Here is a 15,548-nt window from a genome sequence, read left to right as displayed (position 1 = left end):
CATCATGTGTATGCAAAGCTTTCCTGGCTGAAGAAAGATTTAGAGACCTGAAGAAGATTTGTTTGTTGGGGTCTTCAACAGTATAATGCTTGCCACAATTTCTATTCTCTATTACAACCGTACTTTTCCTACAGATCCCATTATCAGAATACTAGCAATGGTAAATGGTCGGCTGCTGGTAGGCCTGCAAGTTAGACAAAAGGAATTTGAGATTCTCCATGGCCCTCTAGGTTACTATTAGAACATGTTGACCGTTATAAGAAGCCAGTAGGACAGCAGTATTGTGTTAAAAGATAACTATTCCCCCAAATTTCCCAATGCAATACTCAAGGTGGCTCCAACACTCTAAAGGGGGCTTCCCACTAAATCCAAGCTGGTGGCTTGCACCCTGTGCAACCATATGGGTCATATAACTAAGGCTGGCATGTGGAAGTGCACAGGAAGAGGAGTGTTTAGAGGGATTCTCTAATATTACAGTAGGAGGACTATATATATATATATATTGGCCTGCAGCCAATCAGAGTCCGGCAGAGCCCTCATCAGTGAAGTCCCATAAACTTGCCTCGGGCTTCTACATTAGAAGCCCACATGACAGCTTGACGGGGCATCACCAAACCATCTGACAGGTGACATCAAAAAACCCCTTTAACAGTTCTACTTTTTTCTACTACTAGTAGTAGTTTTCTACTACTTTTCTTTGACCCATGCCATGTAAGATGTGGTGGTACTTAATAGAGTTGGCTGTACTCCCAGGCCTTTTGGCTTTGGTTGAAGAACATAGCACATACAACAATGCCTTTGCCGATTTGTGTACTTCTAAACTGATACACCAGATTTCATATAGAGTATGATTTTAAAAAATCCAGAGGAACATGGACCTTAGATGATGTCAATGGAACTTAGCGAATCTCCTACATTCCAGTCGTCATAAAATAGCTGTAGGTGACAGGTGTACTTTAAGATCCATTTCATCCTATACCATAAATACCAGCAGTTAGTCATTTCCTTTATTAGAAAGGAGACCTATAAGTCATAGAGCAGACACAGACAGGAACACATAGAGTCCCTCAACATTGCTGACTCATCTCCCGAATTAATCAGGATCAAACATTGCGCTTTGCCACCCTTACTAGACAAGTGAGTTGTCAATCACCGGGTTAGTTAACACCACAAGAAAAACGGAAACCTGAGCAAGTTGTGGCAGCCCTGGATTCTGCATGTACAAACACAGCAATCACATAGTGGACAGACAGATTATTCTCCATCGAGAGGCTTAGTAGCGCCTTTCTATGAGAGAAGTAGTCAACGATGACTATTAATATTTCCTATCTCCCCCGAACTTGACAGCTCTAAACCAAAGCAGATGTTGCCGGGCAAAATAATTGTATTTGTGAGCCATCTCCTGTATGAATGACACACATTTAGCAAGTCCTCTCACCCCGCAGATGTTCCTTTATATCCCTCCAGGTTATTTTTATGCATGACTTGTGTCTTCCATTCTATATTTTCCAGTAGAGCTTTGATATTCTCAAATATCAATGACTTTGAGTTGTCCTAGTAGATCTGTGATAGTAGGCTGTACGATATTTTTAATGCAAAATGATATTCTGTATTTATTTTAGGGTTTTATTGGAATACCTGGGGTGCCAGGACCTCTCGGGCCTGAAGGAGAACGAGTAAGACTATTCATTTCTAAAGCGCAATGAAATCTCATTTAGCACATCACCAAGTAGAGTACTAAATAGGTGCTCAGTAGGAGGCTTCCTTATTTTCATCTTATTTATTAAGCTCATGAATGCTAAGATCTGAAGAGCAAATTTCTTCTTACTTTCAGGGTATGCCAGGACCAGCTGGGAAGAAAGGACCCAAAGGTGGGCAGGTAAGAAGTTACCTCTACGGACGGGCTCAATAGAAGTCAATGAGTGCGGACGCTCCGCAGTGTATTCGCAATTGTATTGCGGATTTGAAGGATAAAATTAATTAGGGAGGTGGGGAAAAGCCTGGGAGGTGAGGATGCGGATTTTCTTCTGCAATGCATCAGCGTACATCTGTGCGGAAAAACCATTACATCCGCGATCTCCCGCAAATGGTTTCCGCAGGTCTTCCTCTACAAAAATCCGCATGTGAAATCCTATCCGCCCGTGGACATCAGGCCTAGACCCTAGGTTCCGCTTCCTATGATATGTGTATCCCAAGGGGTGCTGGTCATGTCTGTAAGTAAGTGACTTGTAGTATTTCGGTCATCTCAGATCTGGCTCTTGACTCCGTTCAGCCATGTCTGGTTCAAGGAGTTGGCACATACATGTAGATCTGCTCTTGGCTTTGGCAAAATGTTTATGGAGGGAACAGACCTAAATATAGGAGGCAGTAAATATATATAAATGCATGAATATACACACTGCACAGTATGGAATATGATAAGGATACCACAGTGCCCCCATAACGGATCAGAAACCTCTATTCTCTAGGGTTGGGTAGATCAGTGAGCCTAGCAGAGCGCCCTTGTCTGATTGTTATCCTGGGTATGGCAGCTGCACTGCACTGAATTTGCCTGGTCTTAGGCGCAACCAATAAGGCACATGATGGCCGTATGTGGCCCACTGATTGCCATTATTGCTCCATGAAGTTGTGATCATCGCTTTGGGTTTACTTTGATATCGTTTTTTTTGCTCTAGAGTATGTTAGTTATATAATATATACCAACCTGCCAAAAGTCACGGGCTAGCAGTATGTAAATTGATTATGAAATGCTTATGAGTAAGGTTGAGCATGCATATTATCAAATTCTGCAACAGCTCAGCCCTATTCAGCAATTCCAGCAACCTGATTGGTTCTGATTCACAATTTCAGCAACCTGATTGGTTGTTTGGGTTGGCTGATTCAACCTGATTGGTTGTTTGGGTTGGCTGATTCAACCTGATTGGTTGTTTGGGTTGGCTGATTCAACCTGATTGGTTGTTTGGGTTGGCTGATTCAACCTGATTGGTTGTTAGGGCAGAGCTGTAAGAGAAATTGATAATATGCATTGAGCACTGACCAGTGTGCTTGTGGCAAAGCAACGTGTATCATTGTAGTTTGAACGAGGCATGATAATGGGTGCCAGACAGAGGGGGCATTCTGTTTTCAAAGTAGTGCAGGCATTTAACATTCCTTGATCTACAGTGTAACGTGTGTACCGGGTATACATCATAAAAGGCATTAATTACCACCCACAGTGGACAGCACAGTGGCCTCTTACAAATGATTAAGACTTGCAGTGTCTGGCTAGAAATGCATATCCCTCAGGTCCGTGCAGCGGTCTTTAGCTTCCATGGGATATGGGACTAGAAGACTCGCCAGAATGCCTCTGTTACCACCATGACACAGGACACAGCGCCTCGCCTGGACCCTAAAGGACTATCAACATGTAGCATGGTCCAATGACTCATGGTACCAGGTGTTTCGAGTTGATGGTATTGTTCATGTGTGGAACAGACCCCATGAAGCCATGGACCCCAGTTGTCACCAAGGTACTGTGCAGGCTGTTGTCGCTTCCATACTGTAGTGGCGTGTTCTTATGGCATGGTTTAGGTCCGTTGGTCCACCTAAATACATCATTCACCAGTTCCTACTACGTTTAACTTCTTGGTGACCATTTTCAATCCTTCGTGGACTTTCCCCTCTCCCCCACCAAGTTGTCCAGAATCTGAGCATTCTAAAGAATTCCTATGAATGATCTGGTCTGCACATTTGTTGTGTCTGACATGATGTGGTGGAGAGGTCCATTTGCAGCTGAGATCCTGCTCCTACAAATACCATGGAGCTGTGGGTGACTTATCCAAACGGCATGGCTCAACATCTCCCTTCATGTCACTTGTGGAATTGATTCCATGCTGAGTTGCTGCAGTTCGCCGAACTAGAGAGGGTTCTATATGATAGTCAGTGTGTGTACTTTTATTTATGTATATATAATAGTATATTCTTTTTATAGATTGCACAAAAGGGTAGAGGAAAGCCCCAAAATGTGCCACCAATTCCAATTGTAAATGTAGGAGCCCCGGGCAGAGACGGAGGCCCACTGATCATGTCAGCCGCACAACAAATAAGAAACCAATAAATAATTAGTTTTGTATAAACATATCGGACATGGTTATCTGCCACGCCAGAATGCCCGTGGGGTACTTAAACTCAAAATCTGCCACAAATTACAGAAGAGGAACAGTATGTTGACACTCATCCAGTTATATAGATTCAAAGCAGATACTTGGGTTGTGCACAAGTGTAGTGACATAACTGAAGGAAGATGTGGTCGCACAAATTGCCCGATTACCCGGTTCCAGATTTTGGTAAGGAATCTTTGTGAAGATCTGATCCGTAAAGCCAGCAAACCGGCAGGAATTCTTCCTTGTCCAGTACTTGTCCTCTCTTTGTTGGTGTGCTCTGACCTCCCCGCATACAGTTACACAGCGGGCATCTTTATTAGGCTGGTAGAACCTGAGACCCCTTTATTTTTGCAAAGGGTTTTCTTACAGTCGTCTTTCTCTGTAGAGCAGATATAGACAAGTGCTGCTATTCACAGCCTCCATTGATCTTCACTCAAGCAATTTGCACTTTGGATCACATAGCAAACAGGAGGGACATGGGATACGAAGTCAGTGAGCCAATTCATTCACAAAAAGACTCAAAAATACGTGTAAGTGGTTGTAAATATTGTAATGCAAATGAGTGATGGAATACTTCCCCAGCGCACCACCTACTGGAAAGTAGCTACCCTATGAGTCAATATCCAACATTTTAATGGGTCTTGTATCATTTCTAGCCAAACCGGAATACACATAAAGTTGTTTCGGCTTCTGGTAGAGTATGTAAGAAGACTGTGAGCGTATAGTGTTTCTCCTTATAGAGAGCACCGCAGGATGGAGTACAATGAGAGTCGAGGGGAGTCTTCCATAGGTCATACAATGCTCCCTAGGATAAAAATGTTTTGGCGTTCTTGCCTCTAATCAATGCACATTAGGGTTATCGTTAGCTAGGAGAGAGGCCATTATGAGTCTGTGGGGAAGGGTAATGTTTCTTCTTGTGGAGAACACCATATAAGTATAAAGGAGTCTTAGATGCCATGCAATGGTCCCTGGGAAAAAGCTATGCAAATAAGTGATGGCATAATCCTCCACAGCACCACCTATTGGAAGCTTGCTACTCTGTGTCAATATCTAGCCTTTTAACAGTTCTTGTTCGCTAAACCAGAGTACCCATGAACATACCGCTGTTTTGGGATTCTAGTTGGATGGGTAAGGCCATAGGGTAATGTTTCTCCTCTTGAAAAACACCACAGTAGGGAGTCTTTTAAATAGGCAATGCAATGCTTCCTGGGAAAAAACCATGCAAATGACTGCCTCTCTGATGAAGACGAAGAACCCCCAAACAGCTGTCTGTATATGGATATTCTGGTTTGGCTCACATCCCTAGTCATTTTGCAAGGCCTTTTAAGGTCTGATATTGCACATCGATGAGCATTACAATGGATGGCGCTGTGGAGGATTATTCCATCACACATTAGCATAGATATTATAATGAAGAAATGCACCAAATTAATTTGCTGTTGACCAGAATCTTTGCTCCAGTTCAGGGGTGTAGCTAAAGGCTTATGGGCCCAGGTGCAAAAGTTTATCTTGGGCCCCCCAACTTCTCTTAACCCCCTTAACGCAGAGGCGTAACTTGAAGCTCCTGGGCCCCAATGCAAAACCTGTAACAGGGCCCTCCAACTATAATGCTTTATTCATAGTACTGGGCTCCCTATATGGAGAAGAGAGGCCTTATGGGCCCCCTAACGTTCCTGGGTCCGGGTGCAACCGCATCCCCTGCATCCTCTATAGTTATGCCAGTTTAAAGGAGTACTCCCATCTCAGGAAGTTATCTCCTATCCAGAAAATAGAAGAGCACTTGCGGATCGGTGGGGTTCCAACAGCTGGAAACCCCACCAATTCAGAAATAACACCCCCGGCAGGTTCCAAAATTTGACAGTGTTGGCTGTGCATGCACACCACTGCGCTAGTTTGATGGGACTGGCAGAGATATCCCAATTCAAATGCTCAGCAATCTCCAGCAGTCTCATAAAGTATATGACGCTCATCGCTGCCAAAATTTCGGGACCCGCCAGGGGAGATTTTCTATGGATTAGTGGGGGTCCAAGTGGTTGGACTCCCACTGATTGGTAAGTTATCCGATTGATAGGGAATAACCCCTTTAACATAAAGTCACTGCAACCACAAAATTACAATTTTTACCTCCTTTTTACCTCTGTGTTAAAATAGCTTGTAGGTTTAACAAAAATGATTGATGGCTATGAATTAATTTCTCGCATTAAAAATAGACTGCGAGCCAAAGAAAACGCACTTTACCGGAAACTCAAAATGAAGACTCGATAAAACGTTAGTTTAAGCGGCAGAGTTACTGAATACCATAATAGTCCAACCACCAACGGGACCATTTGCTTCCTAAACACGTTATACAATTACAAGGAGCAGGAAAGTGCTGTAATTGGTCGGGTTCCAACCTCATTCCACCTCCTGAAGTTACTTTAGCATGAGCACCTATTCAGAAAAGTAAAGCACATGTACACTTTGTATGACATCATTTGGCCCTGTTTGTGGAGCTCAGCATGGAAAGCCAGCGGCATAGTAAACATATGGTATTAGAAAGTCTCTGAACTCCGCCAAGTTGCAACATTTACAAACTAAATCTTCTTATTGTCCCTGCCAAGTGCACTCTGTGTCTGACTGTGTGAAATTAGCTCTCAATAGTAAAGATTTAACTCCAAAGGGCTCATTTTGTAAAATAGCATTACCAAAGTATACATGTTCTGCATTACAGATGGGATTGCTGGTCATTAGATTAAAGGGCCACTCCAGTGATGTTTGTTGTTCTTTCATTATACAGCTATCCCCCAAGTAGATGTAAGTGAGCTTATGTTACCTTGGTTAGTTATTTCTCTCTATCTGAAACTCCTGGCTTCTTTTCCCCAGATGGTCATGTGATCTCAGATCTACTTGGGGTTATGGATTCATTTTCTAGTCAGTTTCTCAGTTTATGTAATGCTGTTACATAGGTCTACTGCAGAACGTAGAAGAGGATACAAGCACTCCTGCGTTACTGATGATGATCACACAGGTATAATAGAGGAGATCACAGCTCATCTTTCCTTACTGTATACTTATAGTTTATAGCTTATTTAGGTAAATCTATAGAAGTCAATGTTAATTAATAGAGATGAGCGAACGTACTCGGTAAGGCCGATTTCGCAATCGAGCACCGCGATTTTCGAGTACTTCACTACTCGGGTGAAAAGTACTCGGGCGCAGTGGGTGAGCGGGGGGTTGCAGAGGGGAGTGGGGGGGAGAGGGAGAGAGAGAGGGCTCCCCCCTGTTCCCTGCTGCTACCCCCCCCCCCCCCCCCCCCGCTCCGCCACGCCTCCCCCCGCCCCCTGGCGACCCCGAGTACTTTTCACCCGAGTAGTGAAGTACTCGAAAATCGCGGTGCTCGATTGCGAAATTGGCCTTACCGAGTACGTTCGCTCATCTCTATTAATTAAACGTTCCCCCTGCAGACAAAAATGGTATAACCTTAGCTAATGCAGTGCTGATGCATTATGGGATTGATTGAAAGGGAAAACATCAAGATGGTACCAGACTGGGACAGCAGGGAGGTGGTTGGAATGCACAGGGGAGACCTCCAGAGTATGACAGGCAATCAGGTGAGGGGGACAGAGATGGAACAATGGGCCCTTTCAAGGGTCATTTTACACAGTCAATGCAAGTTTTCATGACCATTTTTAATGGGGCCAAATTTTAATCCAGGGTAGACATGCCCCCTCATGATAAGCCCCACCTGCTTTTTAAAAATGTGCTGGGGTCGGGGGCAAAATGCTAAAAAGTTGCCAAAGCTTTTGCAAAAGCAGCCTTTTGTAAAATTTAGGTTTTTTGTTTGGCCGGGAAACTGGTATAAAGTCTTCATAAATGCCCCCTTATGACTTTGAAGGAGTTTGAAGGACTACACTATCAATGATCTCTCTTCAGGATAGGTCATCAGTACTTGATCGGCGAGTGTCACTACTAATCAGCTGCCTGAAGAGGCAGCGACACTTGGGTGAGCACTGTGGCCTTTTCTCAGGCATGTGATGTCACATTAATCAGTCACATGACCTAAGAGCAACTCATTCCTATTCAAGTAAATGGGACTGAGCTGCAATACCTGGTGCAGCCACTACTTGTTTGTATAATGCTGTACCTGGTGTAGCCCCGGGCACCGCTGTCGCTTCAATCAGCTGATGGGCAGGGATCCTGAGCAGTGGGCCCCCAGACTCAGCTACTAATCATCTACCCTGAGAATAGGTCATCAGTAGCTTACTCCTACAAAAGGCAGGATGGAAACACTATGGAACGTCCGCTGCGGCAAATTCAGCAGCATTCCATTGCGAGATGAGAGCTGTATCTGCTGATATTAGCTGCAGATATGCAGCTAATTTTTAGTCAAAGTCCACCCCAGTGGTGTAGATGCAGAATTCGCCGTTGAGTTTTACGCTGCGGACACTCCGCAGCATTTGTGCGCTGTGTGAACATGTCCTTAGTGACTTCCATTATGCTGTTGATATAGGCATAATGGCAGGTAGCATTCTTAAGGCCCTCTTCACATCTGCTCTGGAGGGTCTGTTCAGAGCCTCTCACACGACATTCTGGGCGGAATGCCAGAAGTCAGATGCACCCCATTATAGTTATAGTCAAATCTGAGAGTTCCGGTAGTTTTCTTGTTCAGCTCCTGTAACTGAGCCAAACAACCGAAATCCCATCAGAGGCCTCACATAGGTGGAGAAGAGGCCTTGGGGACATCACAGAAATGATTTTCCCATATGTGTGCTAATAATTAGGACCTCATTTATCAACACTGTCTAGCAATAAGACTGGCCTTGTAGCAACCAATCAGAGCTCAGCTTTAATATCGTAAATAGCTCTGTAAACTGAAAGCTGAGATCTGATTGGTTGCTACAAGGACAGTCTTATTGCTAGACAGTGTTGATAAATGAGGTCAGAGTTGATCAAGTCTGCCTCTAAGGGCAGTTTCAGACTAACATGATTTTCTCCCCTTATGCGGCCGTGATAATCGCCGCCGCATAACGGGACAAAACGAAATCGGTGATCTCAATGCATTTCAGTGGTTTCGTTTTCACCGCTTCTTTTCTTGCCCGTTAATACTGCGGCGGAGAAAAGATCCGACTTGTTAATACAACATGCAGCACCTGTCTTCCCGTGTTTTTGAGCGGCTGGCGAAGGGGAAGAAATTTCCCTGATTCAGGCATTACTACACTCTGTACCAACTAGCGTAGATTCGCCCTGAGGGCTTATTCAGAAGTTCGCATCTGATTTTGGTCCATGAAAAATGGATCAAATGTAATCCATGTGTAAGTCTGTGTTGCATCTGTACAAGATTCATGTGTCTGTTTTTACTTTTCTGTCGTCCTTTTTTTTTTCTCACCCTTTAAAAAATGAAAGAAAGATTTTTTTTTTTTTGCTTGGATAGGTGATTAACGTGAGAGAAATCGGACCACAATGGGACATGCTGCAAATTTTGATGGTTTATTTTTCACATGGAGCAAAAAAGTTTGCACTTCTGCAAATTTTGTGCGATGCGATTTTAACATTAGAAAGTCCCATTGACATTTGCAGTAAACAAACGCAGCGATATTGCAGCGTTTAAAAAAAAAAAAAAGTGGGTAGAAGCTCTAGGCTGGGTTCACACAGGGCGGATTTGCTGCGGCAAATCCGCCTGCGGCCGCTAATCCTGCGGTTGGCCGGCCATGTGGACAAGATTTTTCAGAAATCTCGTCCACACAGGATGTGCTCTCCTCTATGGGAAAGAAAAGGCCGCTTCAAAACCTGAAGCAAAGTGCCGCGGGTTTCGAAGAAGTGGTTTCCTGGCGGAAATCTCACGTTTTTTCGCTGCCGTCAAACCGTGAGATTTCCGCCCAGAATCCACCCAGTCTGAACCCAGCCTTAAGGTTAGAAAAAAAAAAAAGCTGGTCTGTATAGCCCCATCAGCCATAATGGGTCGGTGTGCTGTCTGTTTACAAACACAGACTTGGGAAATCGCCTGTGTGAATAAGCCCCAAGTACTACTGACCCAGTTAGCCTTCTTGAAGAAGATGCTGCTGGCAGCCATAGTAGGAGACAACTAGGCAACGTTCCTCCAGATATCTGACTTCGGGGGCCGGACGTCCCACCCAAGACAGAATTTCCGTTTGTGGGTGGAATTACTACACAACTAGTGACAAATATAAGTTGTACTAAAAACACATCATAATTAAAAATGCAGAAGTGGAGTATGCGGCGCACATGGTTCGAATAAGAGCTTCACCTTAGTTCATGAACTCGGCAGCGTGATTCACACATTCCCAAATCAATGATTTGTTTTCACATAAGAGATTCAAGAAGCTGCTGCGAAGAATGCAGATCTGGGTGCGTCTCGTCCAACAGTAGCGCCGGGGAACCGCAGCTGTCCTCCGTCTCGTCAAGGACCGCTGAGCCTGAAGATGAGTCGCAGGACACTTGCAGTTATTGGTATGCTCCTTATTGGGACATACGGAGGCTGCGCTCACACCCACCTTCGGACTTTCCGTCTGCGTTCAGCTTTTGGAGCAGAGAAACAGAATTAAAATGGAGTTAAACATTTCCCTTTTTTTCCTCATTGATTTCAAAGGGTTTTTCAAAAAAACGTGAAGCGAATGGGTTTTTGTTTTCTTCTGTTTCGTTAGGTTTGCGTTTCTCGGACGGAAAAATAGTGCTTCTGTTTAATACCGATGTCATTTAGTTTCCCTGTTCGAAAAACGTAACCCATAAATGGGGAGCCCTCGTACAGGTGCGAATACACCCTTCGGCCTCATGTGGGAGCCCGCAACAGAACCTGACCCTGCCACCAGTGGCGTTCACGCTTACCTCATATTTTCTGTACTGTGGATGGTCCGCACGGCTCGCCGTCGGACATACGCAGTACAGATTTTTTTTTTTTCAAATCTCCTGCTTTTCCTGCCAACCTCACAAAATCTGTGCTAAGATGGAGCATGCTGCGATTTGTTTTCCACACACGGAATGTGGAAAACAAGTCTGCATGTGTTCATTGAGGGTCGGATGCCCATGCTTAGCTATGGGCGGCCTGAACTGTGAATTCTGCAAATCCGATCCGCCATTGGACATTGGGCATTAGGGGGCTTTAACACGTAGTGGAAATTATGCAAATTTTCGGCAGCAGAAAACTCGCATTAAAATATGCATCATTTCCATGTCAAAATATCGCCAAAGTCTGGATTATGACGTAGATTTTGGTGCGAATTCTCAGCTGATTTCACCCTTTCAATGGGAGAGGTGAAATCTGTGGATATGCACCAAAAGCAGAGTCAAAATCTGCACCAATGTTGCAGAAAATAATCGGCACCATTTCTACTACGTGTGAACGCACCGCAAGTGACGGTAGATGTTGCCGATTCACATTTCTTAATTGGGGAGCCTTTAGGCTGCTCTTACACGAGTGTCTGTTCAAATGCCGCGCTTTCAAACGGCGTTTACAAATGTGTTTGACTGCGTTTTATAACAGACCCCATATTTACAATGGGGGATGAGGTGCGTTAAAAAGTGCTAACTAGAGATGAGCGAACGTACTCGGATAGGCACTACTCGTCCGAGTAATGTGCTTTATCCGAGTACCTCCCCGCTCGTCCTGAAAGATGCGGGGAGCTGCAGGGGAGAGCGGGGAGGAACGGAGGGGAGATCTCTCTCTCCTTCTCTCCCGCCCACTCTCCCCTGCTCCCCGCCGCAACTCACCTGTCAGCAGCGGCGCTCCCCGAATCTTTCAGGACGAGCGGGGAGGTACTCGGATAAAGCACATTACTCGGACGAGTAGTGCTTTACCGAGTACGTTCGCTCATCTCTAGTGCTAACATAGAGCAGACAGCGTTCAAAATATTGTGACGTTTCTAGTCTGCAAAGCCCCATTGGAATCCATGAAGGCAGTTTACTGCGTTTGAAACACCACGCTAAATGCTGTGAAAAGTGTCTGCAGGAGGGGTGTCAGGTTGTACCACCGTTGGGGCCTCGGGTTGTACCTCCGTTGGGGCCTCGGGTTGTACCTCCGTTGGGGCCTCGGGTTGTACCTCCGTTGGGGCCTCGGGTTGTACCTCCGTTGGGGCCTCGGGTTGTACCTCCCTTGGGGCCTCGGGTTGTACCTCCCTTGGGGCCTCGGGTTGTACCTCCCTTGGGGAAGGTTATGTTCAAAAGCTAGTTGTGGGGAGTAAAATCCTAAATATTTTACTCTACAGTGAGAATCTTTACATCTGCAACCAGTCTGTAAATAGTACTAAGGGCTTAAAGCGATCCTCCAATTTCTGGACAAAATTTTTGTTTTGGGACAGAGGGGGCGAGTTACTATGCAGTTGCTCTTCTTTGCTGCCCCTTCAATTTGCCAGTTTCGAGCCCTGTTTTCAGCTGTCCAGCAATTTTCTAACTACCGAATGCACAGTGTATACTGCCCTCTGAATGGCCAGTGCTGATCACATGAACAGCTCTGGCCAATCAGTATGTATAGTATATTGGTAGTCTAGCAGTACCAGTGTAATATGGGGTATTAGGTAGTCTGATGACTGACATCTTGGATGTCCAAAAACATAATGCGACAACTGCAGATCGGAGGAACGGCTGAGAAGAACAACTGCAGGTAATATACCTACAACCCCTCTGGTCGTGAGACAGAATTTTGGACCAAAACCAGATGGGGACTTTTAAGAAAAAAATAACACTTTGAATGCCTTTTCATCAGAAAACTACCTATTGTAGAAATCAGGTTTTTAAAGGGCTACTCCGGTGAAACACATTTTTCCATGCCTGCCCCACTCACCTGATTGCCGGTCACATCCTGAAGCTCTCCTCTGTGTATTCCAGTCATTTTCATGCAGTGACGCCCCCTGTCTGATCAGTCACTATCTTGAGGCTGAGATGTTTTACTTTTAGTTTCAAATCTATCCGATGGCGCATCAGTACAGCATTAGTGAGTCTATACCATCTCTGCCTGCTGGTAGGACAGTTTAATTTTCATTACCTTCTATATTCACCTAAATAATCTACAGTCCATAATTTTACCGTCAGGAGGATGAGCTGTGATCTCCTCTGTTAGAACTGTGTGACAGGAGCTATGTGATCATCATCAGTAACTGTGATAGGAGTATTTATGTCCCCCTGTAGACAGTTTCTGTGGTAGCTTCATGTAAGAGCATCAAACAAACTGTGAAATTGAATCTATAACCCCAAGTAGATCTGACCTTTTAGAACTGAGATCACACGACCATCTGACTGGTAGGAATTATGTGAAAAGTCTCAGTTTCACATGTTGACCCATATGGTTCCCTTCTGTCCTTCTGCAGTTCTTTGCATACAAGATGGAGGCAGCACTGGATTGGAAAAACACCATCTGAATAGAGCTTAAAGAGAAGCTGTTGCCTCTGAACAGCACCATAAACTTCGTTATGGTGCTGCTTGGGGAAGTGAGTGAGCCAGGGAATGTATTTTGATCTACTCACCTGCGCCTCCCTTCTTCTCGTCACCCGGTGAAGTACGTGCATGATTTGAAAAATCTGACTCTCTTCTTCAGACCACTATGTGCACTCACTCACATGGACGTCTATAGCATAGAGCGGGCAAGGCACTCTGAAAAGAGTCAGATTTATGTGCTGTGTGTAGGCTTCACTAGGGGGCACTGTGGGAAGGGTGGGGGTAGCAAAAATACATCCCCAACTCCCCATCACCTCCCCAAACAGAGCCCTAACTTAGGCTCCACCATTTACAATAGGAGGTGGTCACTGCTCACAATATTTTCTTAGATAGGTCAATTAACATCTCCACTGTTAACATTGGCTCAGTTTGGAACACAAACCATATGAAAATGACAGAAATTAGAAAAGTTAAATGTATTCAATTACAGGAGGTGATACAGAAGGTACAGGGGCAGGTGGTGGAGCAAGGGGGCACACAGCAATGTGACAATAACATGTGATATACAGTTTTTAGAAGTCAAACGGGTTGGGGGTAGTACAGGAGACGCGGGGCAGGAAGTGTACATGATGGGCAAAAGTGGAAAGCCATAGGGACGGGCAGAGGGCATGTTGTGGGCATGGGGGACTAGATCAGGAGGTTTGGTATGCCTCTTTAAAGAAGTTCGTCTTTAAGGCATGGTGGAAGTTCCGTGCGTCGGGGAGGGTCCGGATGTTTTGGGGTAAAAAAAAATATATATATGTCTCACTATTTGGTTTTAATTGATTAACAATGATACTTGATACATTCCATTCAGCCATTATAAAGCTTTGTAGCAGCCAGCCATATCGAAACGTCTTCAATCTTGGACAGATGTCTTGGATTCTGTTGTCCATTACTCCACGGGTGGGGGGTAAAGGGTCAACCAAATTAGAAAATTAGTCATATCGACTTGGTTGCTGCTTGTTTTATAAGCGTGTGGGCCATCGCCTGGGGTGATCTGGACTGCATTTAAGAAACTACCACATAGCTTACGTCCGTACTGCACCGTCAAACAGCGCTGGTCTCCACGTCTACAAGATGAATTACTCTTTACTCATCGGAATCCCTCTGTTCTCGTATGCTCGCACCTATAACCAATACCAGAATTTATATTCTGTAGCTTTTGACCTATCTATTGTTTAGTGAAATGTATTGCTGTTGTTGTAGTCCCAGATAGATAACGTGGCCTTCAGATAACTTAAGTAGGAGGTAGAGGTGAGGTCGGAGCTGTTGGAGTGTAAGAAATACATTCAGATCATCCTCTGAAATACAATGGAAGCGGCTTTCTTTGTGGGCTGATGCTATATATTAGAGTACATCTTGTTTTAATCTTCTGGCCCCTGGGAGAATCTGGGATTAACAGCCAAATAGACCAGAAGGAATAGTTTTAAGAATATGGAATTATTTTAGTGGTTATCTGGTTAAGACAATCTCTCGACTATAATAATGGAGCAGTTCGGGTCCAGCAAAAAGGGTTGTTACAAAGAGCGGCTACTACATTATATAGGTTGCCCATTGACTTCAATGGGCAGCATGTAAGACTTCATTTCCCCTGACGTCATTGCACCTATCAACATTGCTATACATACATCACAGAAGGGGAAATATAGAAAATTAAAAAGAATCGCAGAAAACGGCCATTACTTATTGAGTGAGGAGTGCATATAGATGCATCCTCCTCTCACCATGAAGGTAGCAGACTACCGAATGAGGGAGCTAATTGCACCTGTGAGGGACACCGATGAGACAACCACTCGCACAGCCTCTTGATATAGAGGGGGGGGGGGGGGGCGCTGCTTGGTGTATACTCCCGCACAGAGTGGATGCAAAGTGGCAGACCATTCTGATATATGTAGTTCACCATGCAGACCAGCAACCTATTAATGACACCATAATAATTTGGCAGGTAGCCCTGCACTTTAATCAGTGAACCACATTGGTACTTCCACCCTGGGCTCCCCC

The 15,548-nt window shown here is 44.7% G+C and overlaps 1 protein-coding gene across 1 annotated transcript in view; it reads left to right on the top strand.

Moving 5' to 3' along the window:
* Positions 1 to 15,548, top strand: part of COL24A1 (collagen type XXIV alpha 1 chain) — a 276,971-nt gene that overhangs the window by 117,753 nt on the left and 143,670 nt on the right. The window contains exons 11-12 of the mRNA XM_066597768.1: positions 1,623 to 1,676; positions 1,835 to 1,879. Of these exons, the coding sequence (XP_066453865.1) occupies positions 1,623 to 1,676; positions 1,835 to 1,879 (99 nt within the window). The remainder of the gene's footprint in view (positions 1 to 1,622; positions 1,677 to 1,834; positions 1,880 to 15,548) is intronic.

The sequence above is a fragment of the Eleutherodactylus coqui genome, chromosome 3 (genome assembly GCF_035609145.1).
Source record: "Eleutherodactylus coqui strain aEleCoq1 chromosome 3, aEleCoq1.hap1, whole genome shotgun sequence".
NCBI lineage: Eukaryota > Metazoa > Chordata > Amphibia > Anura > Eleutherodactylidae > Eleutherodactylus > Eleutherodactylus coqui.
This window is presented reverse-complemented; position numbering and strand designations above follow the sequence as displayed.